General features: G+C 63.3%; 4 protein-coding genes across 4 annotated transcripts; all 4 read left to right on the top strand.

Annotated features, from left to right (window-relative positions):
- Positions 1–1576: 1576 nt before the first annotated feature.
- On the top strand, positions 1577–2206 carry LSCM1_07089 (uncharacterized protein; the record flags this gene model as incomplete). The annotated part of the gene is made up of 1 exon (XM_067324477.1): positions 1577–2206. One exon carries the CDS (start codon positions 1577–1579, stop codon positions 2204–2206), a length of 630 nt encoding a protein of 209 aa, XP_067180681.1.
- A 2041-nt stretch (positions 2207–4247) lies between these two features.
- On the top strand, positions 4248–8936 carry LSCM1_07088 (uncharacterized protein; the record flags this gene model as incomplete). Its single annotated transcript, XM_067324476.1, has 1 exon — positions 4248–8936. The coding sequence occupies one exon, from the start codon at positions 4248–4250 to the stop codon at positions 8934–8936; it is 4689 nt and encodes a 1562-aa protein (XP_067180680.1).
- An 887-nt stretch (positions 8937–9823) lies between these two features.
- Positions 9824–10291, top strand: LSCM1_07087 (uncharacterized protein; the record flags this gene model as incomplete). The annotated part of the gene is made up of 1 exon (XM_067324475.1): positions 9824–10291. One exon carries the CDS (start codon positions 9824–9826, stop codon positions 10289–10291), a length of 468 nt encoding a protein of 155 aa, XP_067180679.1.
- A 1082-nt stretch (positions 10292–11373) lies between these two features.
- LSCM1_07086 (uncharacterized protein) lies at positions 11374–14766 on the top strand (the record flags this gene model as incomplete). Its single annotated transcript, XM_067324474.1, has 1 exon — positions 11374–14766. The coding sequence occupies one exon, from the start codon at positions 11374–11376 to the stop codon at positions 14764–14766; it is 3393 nt and encodes a 1130-aa protein (XP_067180678.1).
- Positions 14767–14950: the final 184 nt, after the last annotated feature.

Genomic DNA, 14950 nt, shown 5'->3' with positions numbered 1-14950 from the left:
CAGCTCGAGTCGCATAGGCGATGCTCGTTCAACTAGGCGTGCACGGAGGAGGAACAGCCTCCTCGAGGGGGCGCGCGCCAATCCGCAACTCACATGGTGTCCTCGCCAACGATCGAATGGGCCCCACCACCACCACCACCCAACGACTTGAGTCACTGTCCACCACCTTCCACCTCCCGACACGCACACACGCTCTCTGTCTCTCCTGCGTACGCGATCGCTACGCCCTCCTCCCCCACCCCCTCTACTCTCGGAATCATTCCTCTTTTTCTGTGCCTTTCTATTGCTGTTGTTGTTGAATGGCGGACTCGCCGCCACCGTCTCCTCATCCGTCCCCCTTCTTGCTTGCTTCCTTGGTTGTTGCGCTTGAGATCCGTGCAGGCGAGCGCGTGCTCCTCCGCCACCACCTCCCTCTTTTTTTGTCTCTGTGTTGCGGGCCGGTGTCGGCGGCGCGGTGGTTCGCTTGTCTTCTTCGATTGTACTCTCTCCGTTGTCTGTGAACAAAAGGTGCGGTGGCAGAAAAGAAAAAGGGAACGTAAAAAAATATATATTAGCGAGAGGTTGAGCCCAGTGGTAAACATGCGAGTCGGCCGGCTCTCCTGTCTGCGCGTCTGTCGAGGCGTCTCGCGGGGACCTCTCCATCATCCTAAGGCACCAAATCAGGCGATGACGGAACGCAAGAGATCATCGCACGCACACGTACGGTTATACGTCCCTCTCTGTGTGCCAGTCGGTGACTGGTGGATGGGGAAGAAGGAGACATGGGGGGGGGGGGTCGGGGTGATGGTCGGCGATGCACTCCTGGGCGCCCCACCTCCCTTCTCGCCAACTTTTGCGTCACACTCGTTCGCAGCAACCCCCTCCCTGCGCACGCACACGCACCGGGAGAGCGAGCCAGTTGTGTGTAGCCGAGCGTTCATACGAAGGGCGACTGCGTTGTGGCTAACGCACTGGGCAGCGCCATCGCACCTTTCCCTTGCCGTACGGGGTCGCGGCCTGTAAGCCTTCGGAGGCCTCTCTATCTCATGTATGCATGCTCTCCCTATTGCCCCGCTAGCCTCCTTTGCTGCCGGAGCTGGCCCCGTCTCTCCCTCCCTCTCTCCTCTCTTCGACACACATAACTTCGCAACAACCCGATCACTCGCGTGCCACTCTCGCAGCTACCGCGTTGCTGACCCTTTTTCCCGATCGCTCTCTCCGCTTCTTCTTTTTTTCGCTCTGCGCACCATCACCGCCCGCCACCACCACCACGATACGTACGCATACACACACACACACACATACATACTCATCGGCTCTCCTCATCGTATCCTGTGTGCTTTCTATCACAGACGCGACTGCCACCCGCGTCCCTTTCACACCACTCATCCACCGCCTCTTCTAGTCACAGTGAGAGGCACGCGGCAATACATTTCCCGCTGCCGCATCCACACTCAGTGGTGCGCCTCCCCCGCGAACGCTTCTTCTTTTTTTTTCTACGCGTCGTCGGGTGTAGTTCGGAGGTGTAGCGCCATCGGCAAATCGTCGTCGTCATTCAGCACGCATCGGCCCGGCAGCGTAAAGACAAGGCGGCAAGATGGAGGAGACGAACCTCAGCTTTAAGATCGTCCTCATCGGCGACAGCGGCGTGGGCAAGTCGAACCTCATGACACGGTACACGACGAACGAGTTCAGTCAAGAGACCCCGTCCACTATCGGCGTCGAGTTCATGACGAAAAGCGTGAAGGTCGAGGGCCGCGATGCCAAGGTTCAGATATGGGATACGGCAGGTCAGGAGCGCTTCCGCGCCATCTCGCGCTCCATCTACCACGGTGCGAAGGGCGCCATGCTCGTGTACGACATCACCAACCAGACCTCCTTCGACTCAATCCCAACGTGGCTGCAGGAGCTGCGCGTCTTTGTGCCAGTGACCTGCTGCATCTTCCTGGTTGGTAACAAGTGCGATCTAGAGCACCTGCGTGTGGTGAAGAAGGAAGTGGCGGATCGCTTTGCGCGTGAGAACGGCCTCTCCTTTCTCGAGACGTCTGCACTGGAGAAGACAAACGTGGACAAGGCCTTCGAGTGGCTTGCCAAGTCTGTCTTCGACGTTGTCGTCACCCCGCAGACCCGAGAGACGGACCGCGCGGCGCCAAAGCACGGCAGGACGGTGAACATGAACCCCGGCGAGAACCCGGAGGCGAAGAAGAAGAGCGGCGGCTGCTGTTGAGGGCGGGACAACGGCAACGGCACCAAATCGCAGATAGGCTGCGAGCGTCTCTCTTTCCCTGTGTGTGTGTCTGTGTGTGTCGTCTGACTTCTCCCCACGAAGCCCCTCTTCCTCTCGCTCTTGTCGCTGCCTCACGTTGCCCCTTTCCTCCCCCTCTTCCTCTCTCTTCCCCCTCCCCCCTTCTGCTCGGTTCTTCTGCGTGCGTGTATGCGTTTGTATGTAACGCACGCGCCCTCGTCGCACCGTTGGTGGCAGTGGGGGGAGGGGAGGGGGGCATCCACGCGCACGAGTAGCGCGCATAACGGACGGGGCAGAGATTCAAAGCTGAAAGGGGAGGGGGGCCGGTGAAAATGGTAAACGAAAGCACCACACGCATGTCTGCGTCTGTGGTGAAACTAACGAACAAAGCGGAGAGTAGCCAAGAAAAGACGGAAGGTGATGAAGCAGCGAAGTGCCGCCGCACAGCTTCGCCGACAAAGAGAAGGACGGCAGCAACTATGCGCCACCAGAGAACGGATGGCAAGGGAAGACGGGGGGCGGGCTGGGTGCGAACAGAAGAGAAAAAATGATGAGAGGGGTATTTGGTCGTGGTGTCGGCAGTTGCGGTCGTCGCCTCGGCTCCCTTGGGAAAGAGGGCAGCGCTTCTTTACATGAATCGTTGTTGGCTCACGCAGATCGTTGCCGCGCTGAGCAACTACTCCTCCTCTCCCTCTCCCCCTCCCGCAGCCGCCCGTGCGCTCCCTCGCAGCCTCCGCTGCCTACGCTATCCCGCCCTCCCCCTTCTGTGTCCTTCTTCTACGCAGCCGCTCTTCGTCTGTGTCTGTGTGTGTGTGTGCCCATCCGCATCTTTTTTTTTGCTTCATCGACTTCTGTTTCTGCTCTCTGCAGACGGGAGAAGAAAGACAGGGGGGAGGAGAAGGTATCCTCAGGCACGGGGCCGTGCGTGCGCGCGCGCTCGCCTTCCCCTTCCCTCTCCCCCTTTTCTTCTGCTTACCTTTCTGTGGGTGTGTGGGTGATGAGGGGGTGGGGGGCTGTTTGGTGCGCATCGCTGCCTATTCCTCCCCTGCGCGTGCGTCTGCCCTTTTCTCTCTCTGTGCCTCTCTGTCGGGTATGGTTATGGTGTCTGTGGCCGATGTGCTTTGGGCTGAGTCTTTTTCGGTTTGTTTGCTTGCGGCAACGTCTCCCTCTCCCTCCCTCTCTCCCTATCGGAACGGGACGCGGCCCTGTTACTTGACGAAGTACGCGGTTAGGTCGACGGGGGAGGCAGAGTGCATGAAAAAATCAAGTGCGAAAAGTTTGAGAGACGCAAAAAAAAAATGAACGCGGAGGCTCGCGGTGTGCTTGTGTGTGTGTGTGTGTTTCTATGTGTGTGTGTGCCGAACGGCAGCTGCCCCTTCTCGCTTTTAAGTCATCGCCCCACCCCACCCATGTATTACAGTCTCGGGCCGACGCATCAACGCACGGCCCGTGACTGCACCAAGGTGGCCGGCAATGGGGCATTTCTGACGGACGACTCGACTGCGTGTGGGTGTATGTCCACAGATGAATGCAGGTGGCGGCCTAGCTACGCTCACTTATGCCACCTACTCCGGTGCAAAAAAAAAAGGCCGCTGGCTTGCTCTTGCTCGAGGCATGCACTATCCTCCTCCCTCTGCATCCACACCGCCCTCCTCCGCTCCCTCCCTACCCCATTACCTCTTCCTGAGCTCGGCGTCTCCAGCCCACATCCCATCCATCGGTCCTTTCGTACCCATCACGGCGGCCCCCCTCTTCCCCCTCTCTCTAGCTCTCGCTCTCGCTCTCTCTCCATCTGCCCACCCTCATCCGCAGGACGTGGTTGCGCACCACTGCTACGGGCTGTTGCCGCAACGGGAGCTCTCTCGGGGCTGATGGCATCGATCGCCCCCTCACAGCCTTCTGATCCTGAGCACTTTGTGGTTCGCGCGCGGGTTGGGTGGGGAGCGCACAAAGGGGGTCTCTACCCGTAAGAAGTGTATACATAATATATATATATACATATCAGCGTGTGGGCTGTGGCACCATGCAGCCGTTACAGCGTCACTCCGCAGTGCCAGGGGGTCTGACCCCCTCTGCAAACGCTCTTCTCGCGCCGCGATCCCAACGGCCACCGTCACGGCCGAAGCCGTGCGGTCAAGCCGACGTGGATCTCATCAAGCCCGCTTACGGGGTGCTGTACGACGTACACGCCCACGTTGCGCAGCTCGTCGACGAGGCAGCGGCGTACCTGAACAGCGCGTTAGGCGCACTCGTGACCGCAACAGGCACAGCTAAGGTACAGCCCAACGACGGCGCCCTATTCAAGCAAGACAGCACAGCCGCCGCGGCCGCGGAGTCGCTGCTGCAGAGGTGCTTGGCGATGCAGGCGCTGCTGCAACTCGATGGCAGCAACACCGCCGCCTCACCCAGTGCAGCAAGGCGCCTGGCAAGCGCGCTCTCCGTGCTCGTGACCGGTCTTCCAGCGGACTGGCAGGCCCTCTTGGCGACGCAGCCGGAGAAACAGATCGTCGGCGGTGTGGGTGTTGCGGCAGCAGCCCCACCGCGGCAAGACGCTGCATCTGCTGCAGACGGCAACAGCGCCAGTGCTGAAGGCACCGCGGCCTCCTCCACGAAGCGAGGTAGCGCCGCGCCTGCTGTGGCCGGTCTCATGACGTCCCTGTCCGATCTTGTGCAGGTAGCTTTGCTGTTGCGCCGCCGCTGGGAGCTGCAGCGTGACCTCGACCTCCTCGTAGTGGCACTTCGCGATATCTGTTGTGTGGTGGCAGCCGGCGGGGCGGGCGGAGGCAGCGGAGATGACTTGAAGGCATCTGCAGCCGAGAATGTTCCGCTACCGCCACCAGCGGTGGCGGTGGCGCTGGCCATGCTGCAGCTTCCGCGTGCGCCTCCCATGCTCGCGGCGCACGAGAAGCGCATGTGGGCGAGAGGGCTGCCTGCCGAGGTCACTGCAAACGGCACCGCTCCTTATTCGTACCCGTATGCCGCCACGATGTTGCTGGTGTGGCTTTGGCGCGCTTCGTGCATCATGAAGCGGCAGCATAGCGAAGGCTCGAGCGTGCAGTCAGTGCCTTCCACCACGGCGGCGCCTGCGACAGCGGTGATGTCGGCGTTGACGTCGGCGCGTCAGTTCACGGAGCTGCTGTTCAAGTGGGAGGCGCACTTGGCCCGTTACGTGAGCGCCGTCCTTGCAGGGTCGTCTTCAGTGCCGTTGCTCCAGCAGCAGCAGGACAGCGCGTATGGCAGTGCAGGCAGCTCTGCAGCACCGAGAGCTACCCCCCTGCTGCAGCAGTTTGATGAAGACTTCCTATCTGATATACAAGCAGAAATGAGCCTCGAGCACGGTGCCTGCAATGAAGTGCAGCTCTTGTGGCTGACCACGGCATCGGCTGTCGTAGCGGCAGCAGGTGCCGGCGCCTCTCGCGGCGGTATGCTCGACGTGGGCAGCGGCCCTCTCGCCTCCGCAGAGGTGGGCAAACAATGCGGGAAGGCGGAACGGGCGCTGCGCGCGATCTGTTCCACCTCGGCTGTGGCGCGCGCGCTGTTGCCCGGAGTACTGCTACTGCAGGGCTGCGCGAATGCTCGCCGTCGCAGTGGTCCGGAGGCGCTCGTATCGGGCGCGCAGTCGAGGGAGCTGCGTTGCTGGATGGAGGCCTACTCGCTTGGGCGGCAAGTGCTGGGTGATGCGCATCCAGTGGTTGAGGCAGCAGCTGCGTTGCTGCCGAACTCAGCCGTGGCTTCCAGTAGCGAGCAGCAGCCCACAGCGCCTGCACCGGCATCGCACATGCACGCGTGTGCGGCAGCCTTACCGGGCGCGCACCATAGCCCCACGGCAACCCTCAGCGGCAGCAATCTGCCACTGCCTCTTGTCATTCGCGCCCGCTTGCCACCTCTTCCACCGGTGTCGACAGCTGCACTGCGGCCACCGCAGCAGGCGTCGCCGCGCTCTGCCCCTGAGGGGACGCGACTGGCACCCCCGCGCCCCCCACCGGCCGTCGCCACACACCCTCTTTGCCCGATGCGGCCGCCGCAGTCGCCTCCGCTACTGTCGTGGTCTGGGCCATCGTCGCAGTCCTCAGGAACGGGAGTAGTAACTGCACGTGCCCACAGTAGCGGGCGAGCCCCTTCTTCGGGGTACACCTTCTCCTTGTCCTTCGCGTCCCCCGCGGCCGCTTCTGCAGCCGCAGCTGACTGCGCCACCAATCGGCTTCGTCTCTCGCCGCCGCAATCGTGGCTGTCAGCGGTAAAGTCGGCCGGCGGCCAATCGCTGCGGCACTGCTACCGGCTGCAGCGGCCGGAAGATGCGTTTACGCTGCACAGCTCCGTGAAGGATGCGATGCCGCTTCCCAGCAGCGAGGACGATGCCTCCGCCGCGGCGGCGGCCAAGGCGAAGAAGAAACCACCGCGGCGCCTCAGAGACAGCAAAGGGAACCCACCGACCTCGACGGCGACGCTGCTGCTTTCTGCCATGGCCGCTAAGCCGACGGAGTCCGCCACCACCCTCAACTCCGGGGTCGACTCCGACAGCCAAGCGCGTCGGCGGTGGAAACGCGATCGCGACTTCTCCGTAGGGCTCCCAGTAAGCGGCGCCCACTCGTCAGGCTTGCTCCAACCGAAGCAGCAGCAACAGCAACCGGAAGCTGTGCAAGTACCTCAGCAAGACAAGCTCTATGAGGATGGGCCGCTGACGCTCGCTGCTGCCGTGGAAGGTGTCCCCACCATCGAGAGCAAGGCTGTGCAACAGCATAGCAGCGGTAGCGGCGTTGGCGGCGGTGCTACTGACGAGAAAGCTGTTGGTGCGTCAGCGTCTTCAATGGCCGACTCTGTCGTCACCGCCGGCCAGTATCACAACTCGTCCTTCATGAGCAGCTTCAGCAGCAGTATGCGGCCCAAGGAAGAACATGCACCACACGCGCAGCCCGTTGATGATGCCGGCACCGACGTCGACGAGGAGGAAGAGGAGACGCTGCCAGAGCGCAATGCGCGGTTCCAGCGCGAGATCATCAGCTACTACGTGGAACTTAACGAGCGGCGCGCGACGGCGGCGCTGACAATTCAGATGGCATGGCGCGCGGCCAAGGCGCGGGAGATCCTGCGCGCCCGTCGTCAGGCCCTTTATCGGCACGTCTACACCATCCAGAAGGCAGCCGCGCTTGCGATCGACGGCTATCTGGCGTGTGTGCTGGAGCAGCGCAGGCGCATAGCAACTCTGCATACGCGCGCCGCAGTCGACAAGCAGCGGCGAGAGCAAGAGCAACGAGAAGTTTCCGCCGCCCTGCGGCTGACTCGTGCCGTGCGGCTTTGGCTCCAAAGGCAGCGTGAGCGTCGCCGCTTGTGCAAGGAGCTCAGTATCGCCCACGACGCGCAGCTGCAATTGTATGCAATCGTTGCCGTCAAGGTGCAGCAGTGGTGGCGCCGTGTGGTGGTCGAGAAGGCGTACTGGCGCCGCCGCACGGCAGAGGTAGCGGAGCAGCAGCGCCTCCAGGCAGAGGCAGAGCGACAGGCCTACGCGGCGGCTACGATCCAAAGGCGTGTGCGCGGCATGCAAGCACGCCGTCGTGTGGCGCAGCTACGCGTGACCCGAAAAGCAGAGGCGATCGAGCGCCGCCGGCGCCTCGACGCCGCCACGACGGTGCTGACGATTGTGCTGCAGGAGTACGCCAGGCGTCAGGATCGCCTTCGCCGCGAGGTGTTGGCACTGGAAGAGAGCAGGGAAGAGGCGGCGCAACGCATTGCGGCGGGCTGGCGTCGTACAGTCGAACGTCGTCGCCTGGAGTTGGCGGTAAGGCGCGCTCGGCAGCTGCGCACGTCGGCGTTGTGCATACAGCGAGCCTGGCGACGCTACGCCGCAGGACACCAGCTCCGCTATCTGCGCCAGCTGCGCCGCACAGTGCAGCAGGAGAGGCTGGCGAGCGAGGCGCTCACCTACGAGGTCCTCCGCCTTCTCCAGTGCTTTGGCCGCAGTGCGCAGGCGCAGCTGCTCGTGCGCCGCCTCAAGGCTCGCCGAGGGCGCACCTTCATGGAGAACCTTTTCTTGATTCAAGCGGCCGGCCGCGGCGCTTTGGTCAGGGCAGAAGTGGCCCGGATGCGCATGGCGGGGCAGGCGAGACAGCTCGCCGCAGCTCAGGCCCTCGAAACACAGCGCCGGCGCGCCATCAGCCTCCTGCATGCTCTCCTCCGAGAGCACGCCTCTGCAGCCCTGGTGCAGCGGCGGCGGCGAATGATACTGGCAGAAAAACTCGCGGTGCACACCACCGCAGCTCGCGAGATGCGAGAAGACGCCGCAGCCATTGTGCTGCAGCGCGCCGTGCGCCGGCACCAGACGCGGCAGCGCACCGCCGCTACAGAGGCGGATGCAGCGGCCACGTTAGCGTTCCTGGGCTCGGCGGCGCGCCGTCTCCAGCAGGCGTGGCGCAGGTTCGCGGCGCAGCGCGAGCGGCGCCATCGTGCTGCCGCTGTGGCCCAGTGCGCGCGCAAGCGGCGCGAGTGGGAAGAAGTGTGGCAGCTGGTTTGGCAGGATCAGTTCACCGAGCTGGATCTCCTGTGTGTGCTTGAGCGCCAGTACATTGAGGAGCAGCAGCACGTGGAGCGGGTGCAGCTCTACAACTACCTGTGCAGCCCGGACGCTACAACCCCGGGAGATGGTGGAGCTCAGCCCAGTCGCGCCTTCGATATAGACGCGGGCGTATTGAAATGGGCAGCCCTGTACGGCGAGTAAGGTGGGACACACCTCAGCCTCTCTGACATCCACTCACACGCGCCCACACGCATGGCACCCAATGCCCCCTTTTTTGCTTCTGTCGCGCTCTTGTCTGGTCTGTATTCGGTCATAGAGCAGCTGCATGTGTTGCCCCCCTCCCCCTCGCGGCTCTGTCATCGCTCTGTGCGTGTATGTGTGTGTGTGTGTGTGTATCGGCCACCGCCTTTCCCACCCATCCAGCTCTCCGCGGCACCTGCAGGCGGCGGCCCTGCCTCCCCCCACCCCTTTGCCTTTGCACTTTATTTACTTCTTATGTAGAGTCAAGCACACCCGATGCTGCGCGCTTCTCTTCGGCCAACGTCTCATCTCGTCCAACTCCCTCCTGTCCCGCGCCACTCCTCGGTTGCCCTCTTTCTTGCCGAGGGAAGGGGAAGAAGGCAAGGCGGAAGAGGGGCGGTATCGACAGCATTCCGTCGCAACATCCATCTAGAGAGCGTCAACGGCAGCACCACAGACGTTATCATGACGCATGCTCGCGTGCGGGTCGACATGCGCGCACGCGCTGGATCAGCGATGGTGCACGGCAGCACGCGCCCGTGACCAGAGGAAGAGCAGGAGAAGACTCCTCGCTCACGCGCCCCCCCACCCATCCCCTCCTCTCTTCCTCCCACTGCCACTCACGCGTATATACTGACGGCGCGTCAATTTTTTTCCCCACGCCATGCGCAGGAAACGCGAAGAGATTCCGTTTGCCCACCCATCACCACCACCAACACCTCAGTGACAGCAGCTGTGTGCGCACACATACACCCATCCACACACACGCACGCACACAGAGCAAGACACGCGATCGGCACGTGGCCACCACTTCTCATCTGCTCCCTTCTCTTCGCATGCCAAAGCAGATGAACGCTGCGGACCAAGCATTCATGGCGGGCGTGGATGCGAAGCCCAACGTGCACAAACTGCCGAGCGGCATGCGCTTCGCGATTCTGACGAAGGTGATGGACGCGGCTTCCAAAAAGTCGCCAACGCTGTCGGACCCCTGCTCGGTACACTACCACGGCTCCCTGACGAGCGGCAAGGTGTTTGACAGCTCCATGGATCGCGGCCACCCCGCCACGTTTTCGCCGAACCAGGTGATCAAGGGGTGGACCGAGGCCCTTCAGTACATGGTGGAGGGAGAGGAGTGGGAGGTCTACCTACCACCGGAGCTCGCGTACGGAGCGCGCGGCGCCGGTGGCGTCATTCCGCCTAACGCAGCTCTTGTGTTCAAGATGCGCCTCCTGAAAGTGACGCAGGGCGGCAAGCCAGGCACGGAAGGTCACAAGAAGCTCGAGCAGGCCCTCTCCAAGGTCTACGCGGACCTGTAACAAGCCCGTCCCCATTAGTGAGCGAAGGAAAAGGAGTCGAGGCAAGTCGGCCGGCAGCGAGCAGAGGTGGCTGGTGGTGTCGAAGATGGCGCGGGTGGGTGGGCAAAGCTGTGCATTCCCCATCGCGGAGCGCATCGCTCACGAGGAAGAAAGCGTTCTGCCTCGCAGTCGGTGTGGGTGGAGCGTGGCTGGTGCAGGTGCGCTACATGTATGCTCCGGCCCCCCTTCCGCTGGCATGTCTGCCTCCCCTCCCCCTCCTCCTCCACTCGATGCGCGCATCCGCGACTGCTCTCTGTTCGATAACGCCGCGCTCCTGCCTCGGCTATGGGCTGCCCTTGGGTTTGAAAAAAGAAAAAGGGGGGAGGGGGCCTCCTCTATCTCGTCCTTGCGCTCTGTGTGTCTCTTCCACCACCACCACCCCTTCTCTCATGTTCGATCTCATCTCCATTCGTTTCTCTGTCTGAGTGTCTGTGCATGCGAGCAGATGCGCACGCTGGTGTGCAAGGGTGGGCAGAGGTGCGTGCATATCGAGTTCACTCCGCCACAAGCATGCGCATTCACGCCCTCACGCACTGACAAGACCTCTCCGTGCAAGCCGAGCCGATGGGGCTTCTGCGTGCATCTCTGAACCAGACGGAGTAGGCGAGCGGCTGTAAAGCGAAGAAAATATGTTAAAGCGACCACCGTCACGGCCACCCCGTATCTGTCCAGAATGCGACGGCACCTCCCCACCACCACCCTCACCCTCACCCACATACCGTGTAACGCCCTTCGCTCGCTCTGGTGCGGCTGTTTGTGTCCGTGTCGTTGGTGCGCACGCGTCTGCCGCCCACACACACACACGTACACACACTGCAGACGGCCCCACCTACCTCTCCGCTCTCTCCCTCGGCCGATAGCCGCACCTCTGTCTGCGTCCCCACACGCACGAGCACAGAGACCAGCCGCAGCGGCGCTCCCTCTCCTCTCCTCTCCTCCCCCCTCCCCCTTACCCTCTGGGAAAATCGCCGGCTGTCTGTGCCCCCTCTTACCCTTGGGCCCTACAGTTTGCCTCTGGTGAAGAAAGCGAGGCTCCATTACGGATGAGCAGTGCACTTCACATTCCTCCACCTCCCCCCGCGGGGCTCGATCACGGCGAACACGCCGAGGTGGCGCCTCCGACGCGGCTTCAGTGCAGCTACGCCACTGGCGAAACTGCGGCCAGCGACAGGAACCCCCTCGATCCGCGCCTTAGCCACGTGGTGGCCACCTCCAGTAGAAGCAGCAGCGGCAGCGACCGCGCAGGGCATGTGCGGCGTCCTGCGGAAGTGGCTTCCTTGAGCACGATCGGACGTTGCCAAGCGGAGCATAAGCGCTTCATAGGCACGGCTGCCGTCGCTCTCCAACCGCCGCCTCCCCTTTGGATGCAGCACTCGACGGCTGCACCAACTTCGGCGGTGCCGCTCCCCTCGTCCTCCGTCCCACGTAGCCTCCTCGACAAGGACGCCGATGACGGCGGGGAAACCCGCAGCCGCATCAGCAGTAGTCACTCGTCCAGCCTCACCTCATCTCACTACCTCCTGGCGATTCAGCAAGACCTCGAGGACATCGTTCGCCTCCAGAAACTGCAGCTGCAGGAGAGGGGGGTGCCGCTTTCATCTGAGGCCAGCACGACAGAGAGTGTGCCGCGGGTGCGGATCGGCGCTGAGCAGACGGTGGCAGCTCCATCGGCGGCAAGCCTGCACCGCCGCCTCACCGCCCCCGTCGAGAAGGCTAATCCGGCAATGCGCCTCGAGTCTATCGAGCGAGCGAAGCACACATGGCTCGAGGGTGAGGCCGCGATGCACACGACCCTTCGCCAGCAGCAGTCGCAGCAACCATTACACCGTGCTCGGCATGCGCAGGTGGCGGTGGCATCCGTCGAAGATCACCATGCGAACACCCCCGACGCTGCATCACAGTTGTCTCTTGGCCCATGGCAGTCGAGCTCCCAGGCTACCAGTGGCACTCTTCTATCATTGCCACCACATGAAGTCAGCGGGCTCAGCATCCCCGCTGGGGCAGGCATTTCCGTTACGCATCACCCACCGTTGCAGCAGCAGCAACAGCCTCAACCGCCGCCACCACCGCCCTCCTCTTCTCCCATTCCAGCCTCTCTCGTCGAGTACCAAGGCTATCTCATGCAGCTGGAGCATCAGCAGCGTCAGCACCGCGAAGTACTTCGACGGCAGCGCAAGCAGCGGAAGGAGGGGATGGTAGCCGCACAACGGAGGGCGACAATAATTTCTGTGCCGGCGACTACCGCGACACCACCGCGACAGCGCACGGGCGTCGGTGCCTCGATGGAGGACAGACGCGACCGAAGCCCACCACTCGCGATGATGCTGCAAACGATGCGGCAGCGCCGCGTTGACGGCCGCGGCATGTACAGTGTCGACACGATGTACGGCGACACCTCGTCCTCCGCTACCACCAGCACGGCCGCGTCCTCGGAAAAGCAACAGCGCTGCGCTCACTCGCAGAAGCCGCTGCATCCAGTGACGCTATCGACAGCCGCAGCAGCAGCGCCGTCGAGCGACCGCGGCGGCTCCCGACAAGCGAGTGCCAGCCGTAGTCGCAGTGCTGACGCTGCCGGTCTGTCGGCAGCCACACCGGCGCGAGTACCAGCCGTGGGGCTTATAGACGCGCCGAGGCGCAGCAGCCATCGCCGGCGCACACTGCAGCTGGAGCGACTGCGGGAAACAGATGCGCGACACAGTGCCACTAACAGCAGCTCAAGGCGTCTCAGCCAGCAGCAGCGGCCGGCTGTGGCGCCAAAGGGGGAAGATGGCCAGCGCTTGCCACCGCAAGCGTCTCCACTCATAGTGAACTCTCTTACCAGGTCTGTCCCACCTGCACCTGAGCCGACTGAGGCGGCGCTCCCGCAGAGGCACACAGACGCGGCGGTGCTAATGGGCCCACAGTCCTCTCCGGTGGAGGCCTTCGCCGACGCACTGCTGATGGACGCACGTGGGACGGTCGGAGCCGGTGGTGGCATTTCGGCCGCAGGGCCGCTGCCACCACCATTGATGGGCGCGCACGCCGTCGCCGGGACAGTCGTCACGGCTGTCGGCGGTACAGCAGTAAAGACGCCACCTATCATCTTCTCCACTTCGTCCAGCGGTGCAGTCGCCACACGCCCCGGCGATGTCGATGACGCCCACCGAAGCAAGGCAGAGGTGGCGCCGGCAACAGAGGAAAAGCACCGGCGCCGCGGAAGCCGCGAGCAGCAGGAAGCCCTGTGCAGGGAAAGCAGTGGCACCACCATGACCACCACCACTCCCGCATCGTCCGCCGGGTCATCGCCATCACGTGAGAGGGGCGTGCGCGCTGTGCGAGAGGACGGAGGTGCTAGGATGCGTACCGGGGACGACTGCGCAGCTCCTGACGCAGCCTCGCCTGCGTACTCCCGTCATCAACAGCGCTCCCACATCGCTGAGCGGATCTTCCTGCAGAGCAGCAACGGCTTTCACTGGCGTGTGGCACGGCGCCGCAGCCGCGGTGCCGGTGCTACCACGGCTGCAGCCGATGCCCATCATAGCCACCCAGATGGTCATCGCAGACATCGCCATCACCTTCACTGCCACCATCGCTCCATGGAGGGTATCAGCAGCACCATTCCTGAGCACGGCACCGGCACGCCGCGGAGCAGTCGCTACAGGTACAACAGCAGCAGTACGGCGCGGCAGCCGAAACAACTGCGGCGAACGTCAAGGCACTCCCCGCGCAACGCCGGCGTCGCAGATACGCGCGGCGACTGTGATGGCGGGGGCATCAAGCGTCCTGTTAGCGCCTTGGTGCAGCGGCCTGTGAGCGCGGGAGGCTGCAACGCGGCACATCGACGTGTCACAGACCACGACGACTGCCGAGGCGCAACCGCCAAGGCCGCTGCGGCCTCGAATGAGCTCCCCGCCAGCAGCGGTATGGTGAGCCGGCGCGCGCATCCGCAGCCGCGTCCTCCGTCGCGGAGCTCGGCGGCTGTCTGGCGGGACGTCAAACGCATGTGGGCCCCGGCCGCCGCAGCGCGTGCCCCCTTTGCCGCTGTCTATCACTATCACCCGTGCCCGTGCCCGTCGGGCTCTTGCCGGGGACAGCAGCAGCAGCAGTCGTCGTCCTCTGCGCTCGCAGGGGCCAGCGAAAGCAGCGCCCGAGCGTACACAACGGATTACGCCTCAGCGTCAGCCGTGAGAGAGGCAGGTGCCGCACAGATTTTGGCGAGGGCTGGAAGAGCCGCGCCGTCGCCGCTCTCTGCCGCCGTTTTCTATCCGCATCAGCAGAAGGCATCTGCTAACGCACCGCTTCTGTGCATGACAGACAGCCTCATTGGTGCCGCATTGCGCGATGTCTTGCCAGTATGCCGAGCTCGCCAGCGCAAGGTGGCGCGTGAGGTGGACCGTCGGAGATACCAGCTTCCGCCGACGGTTGTTGGGGTCGCCGCCTCGTCGACAGCGCTTTAGCAGCTTTCGCGGTTTCATAGCACTGAGCCCTTCGCCACCTTTTTCTGCGTCGCCGTTGCCGCGGCAACCCTCTTGTGCGCCTACAGCAACGGTAGGGTGGTGAAGGCTGAGACGAATGTGTGTTCGGAGCAGCTCCGCGAGCGCTCTCCAGCTCCCGCCCCTCCGCATTGTTGCTGTACATACA

Source organism: Leishmania martiniquensis, chromosome 10, assembly GCF_017916325.1.
Source record: "Leishmania martiniquensis isolate LSCM1 chromosome 10, whole genome shotgun sequence".
NCBI classification, from domain to species: Eukaryota; Euglenozoa; class Kinetoplastea; order Trypanosomatida; family Trypanosomatidae; genus Leishmania; species Leishmania martiniquensis.
This window is presented reverse-complemented; position numbering and strand designations above follow the sequence as displayed.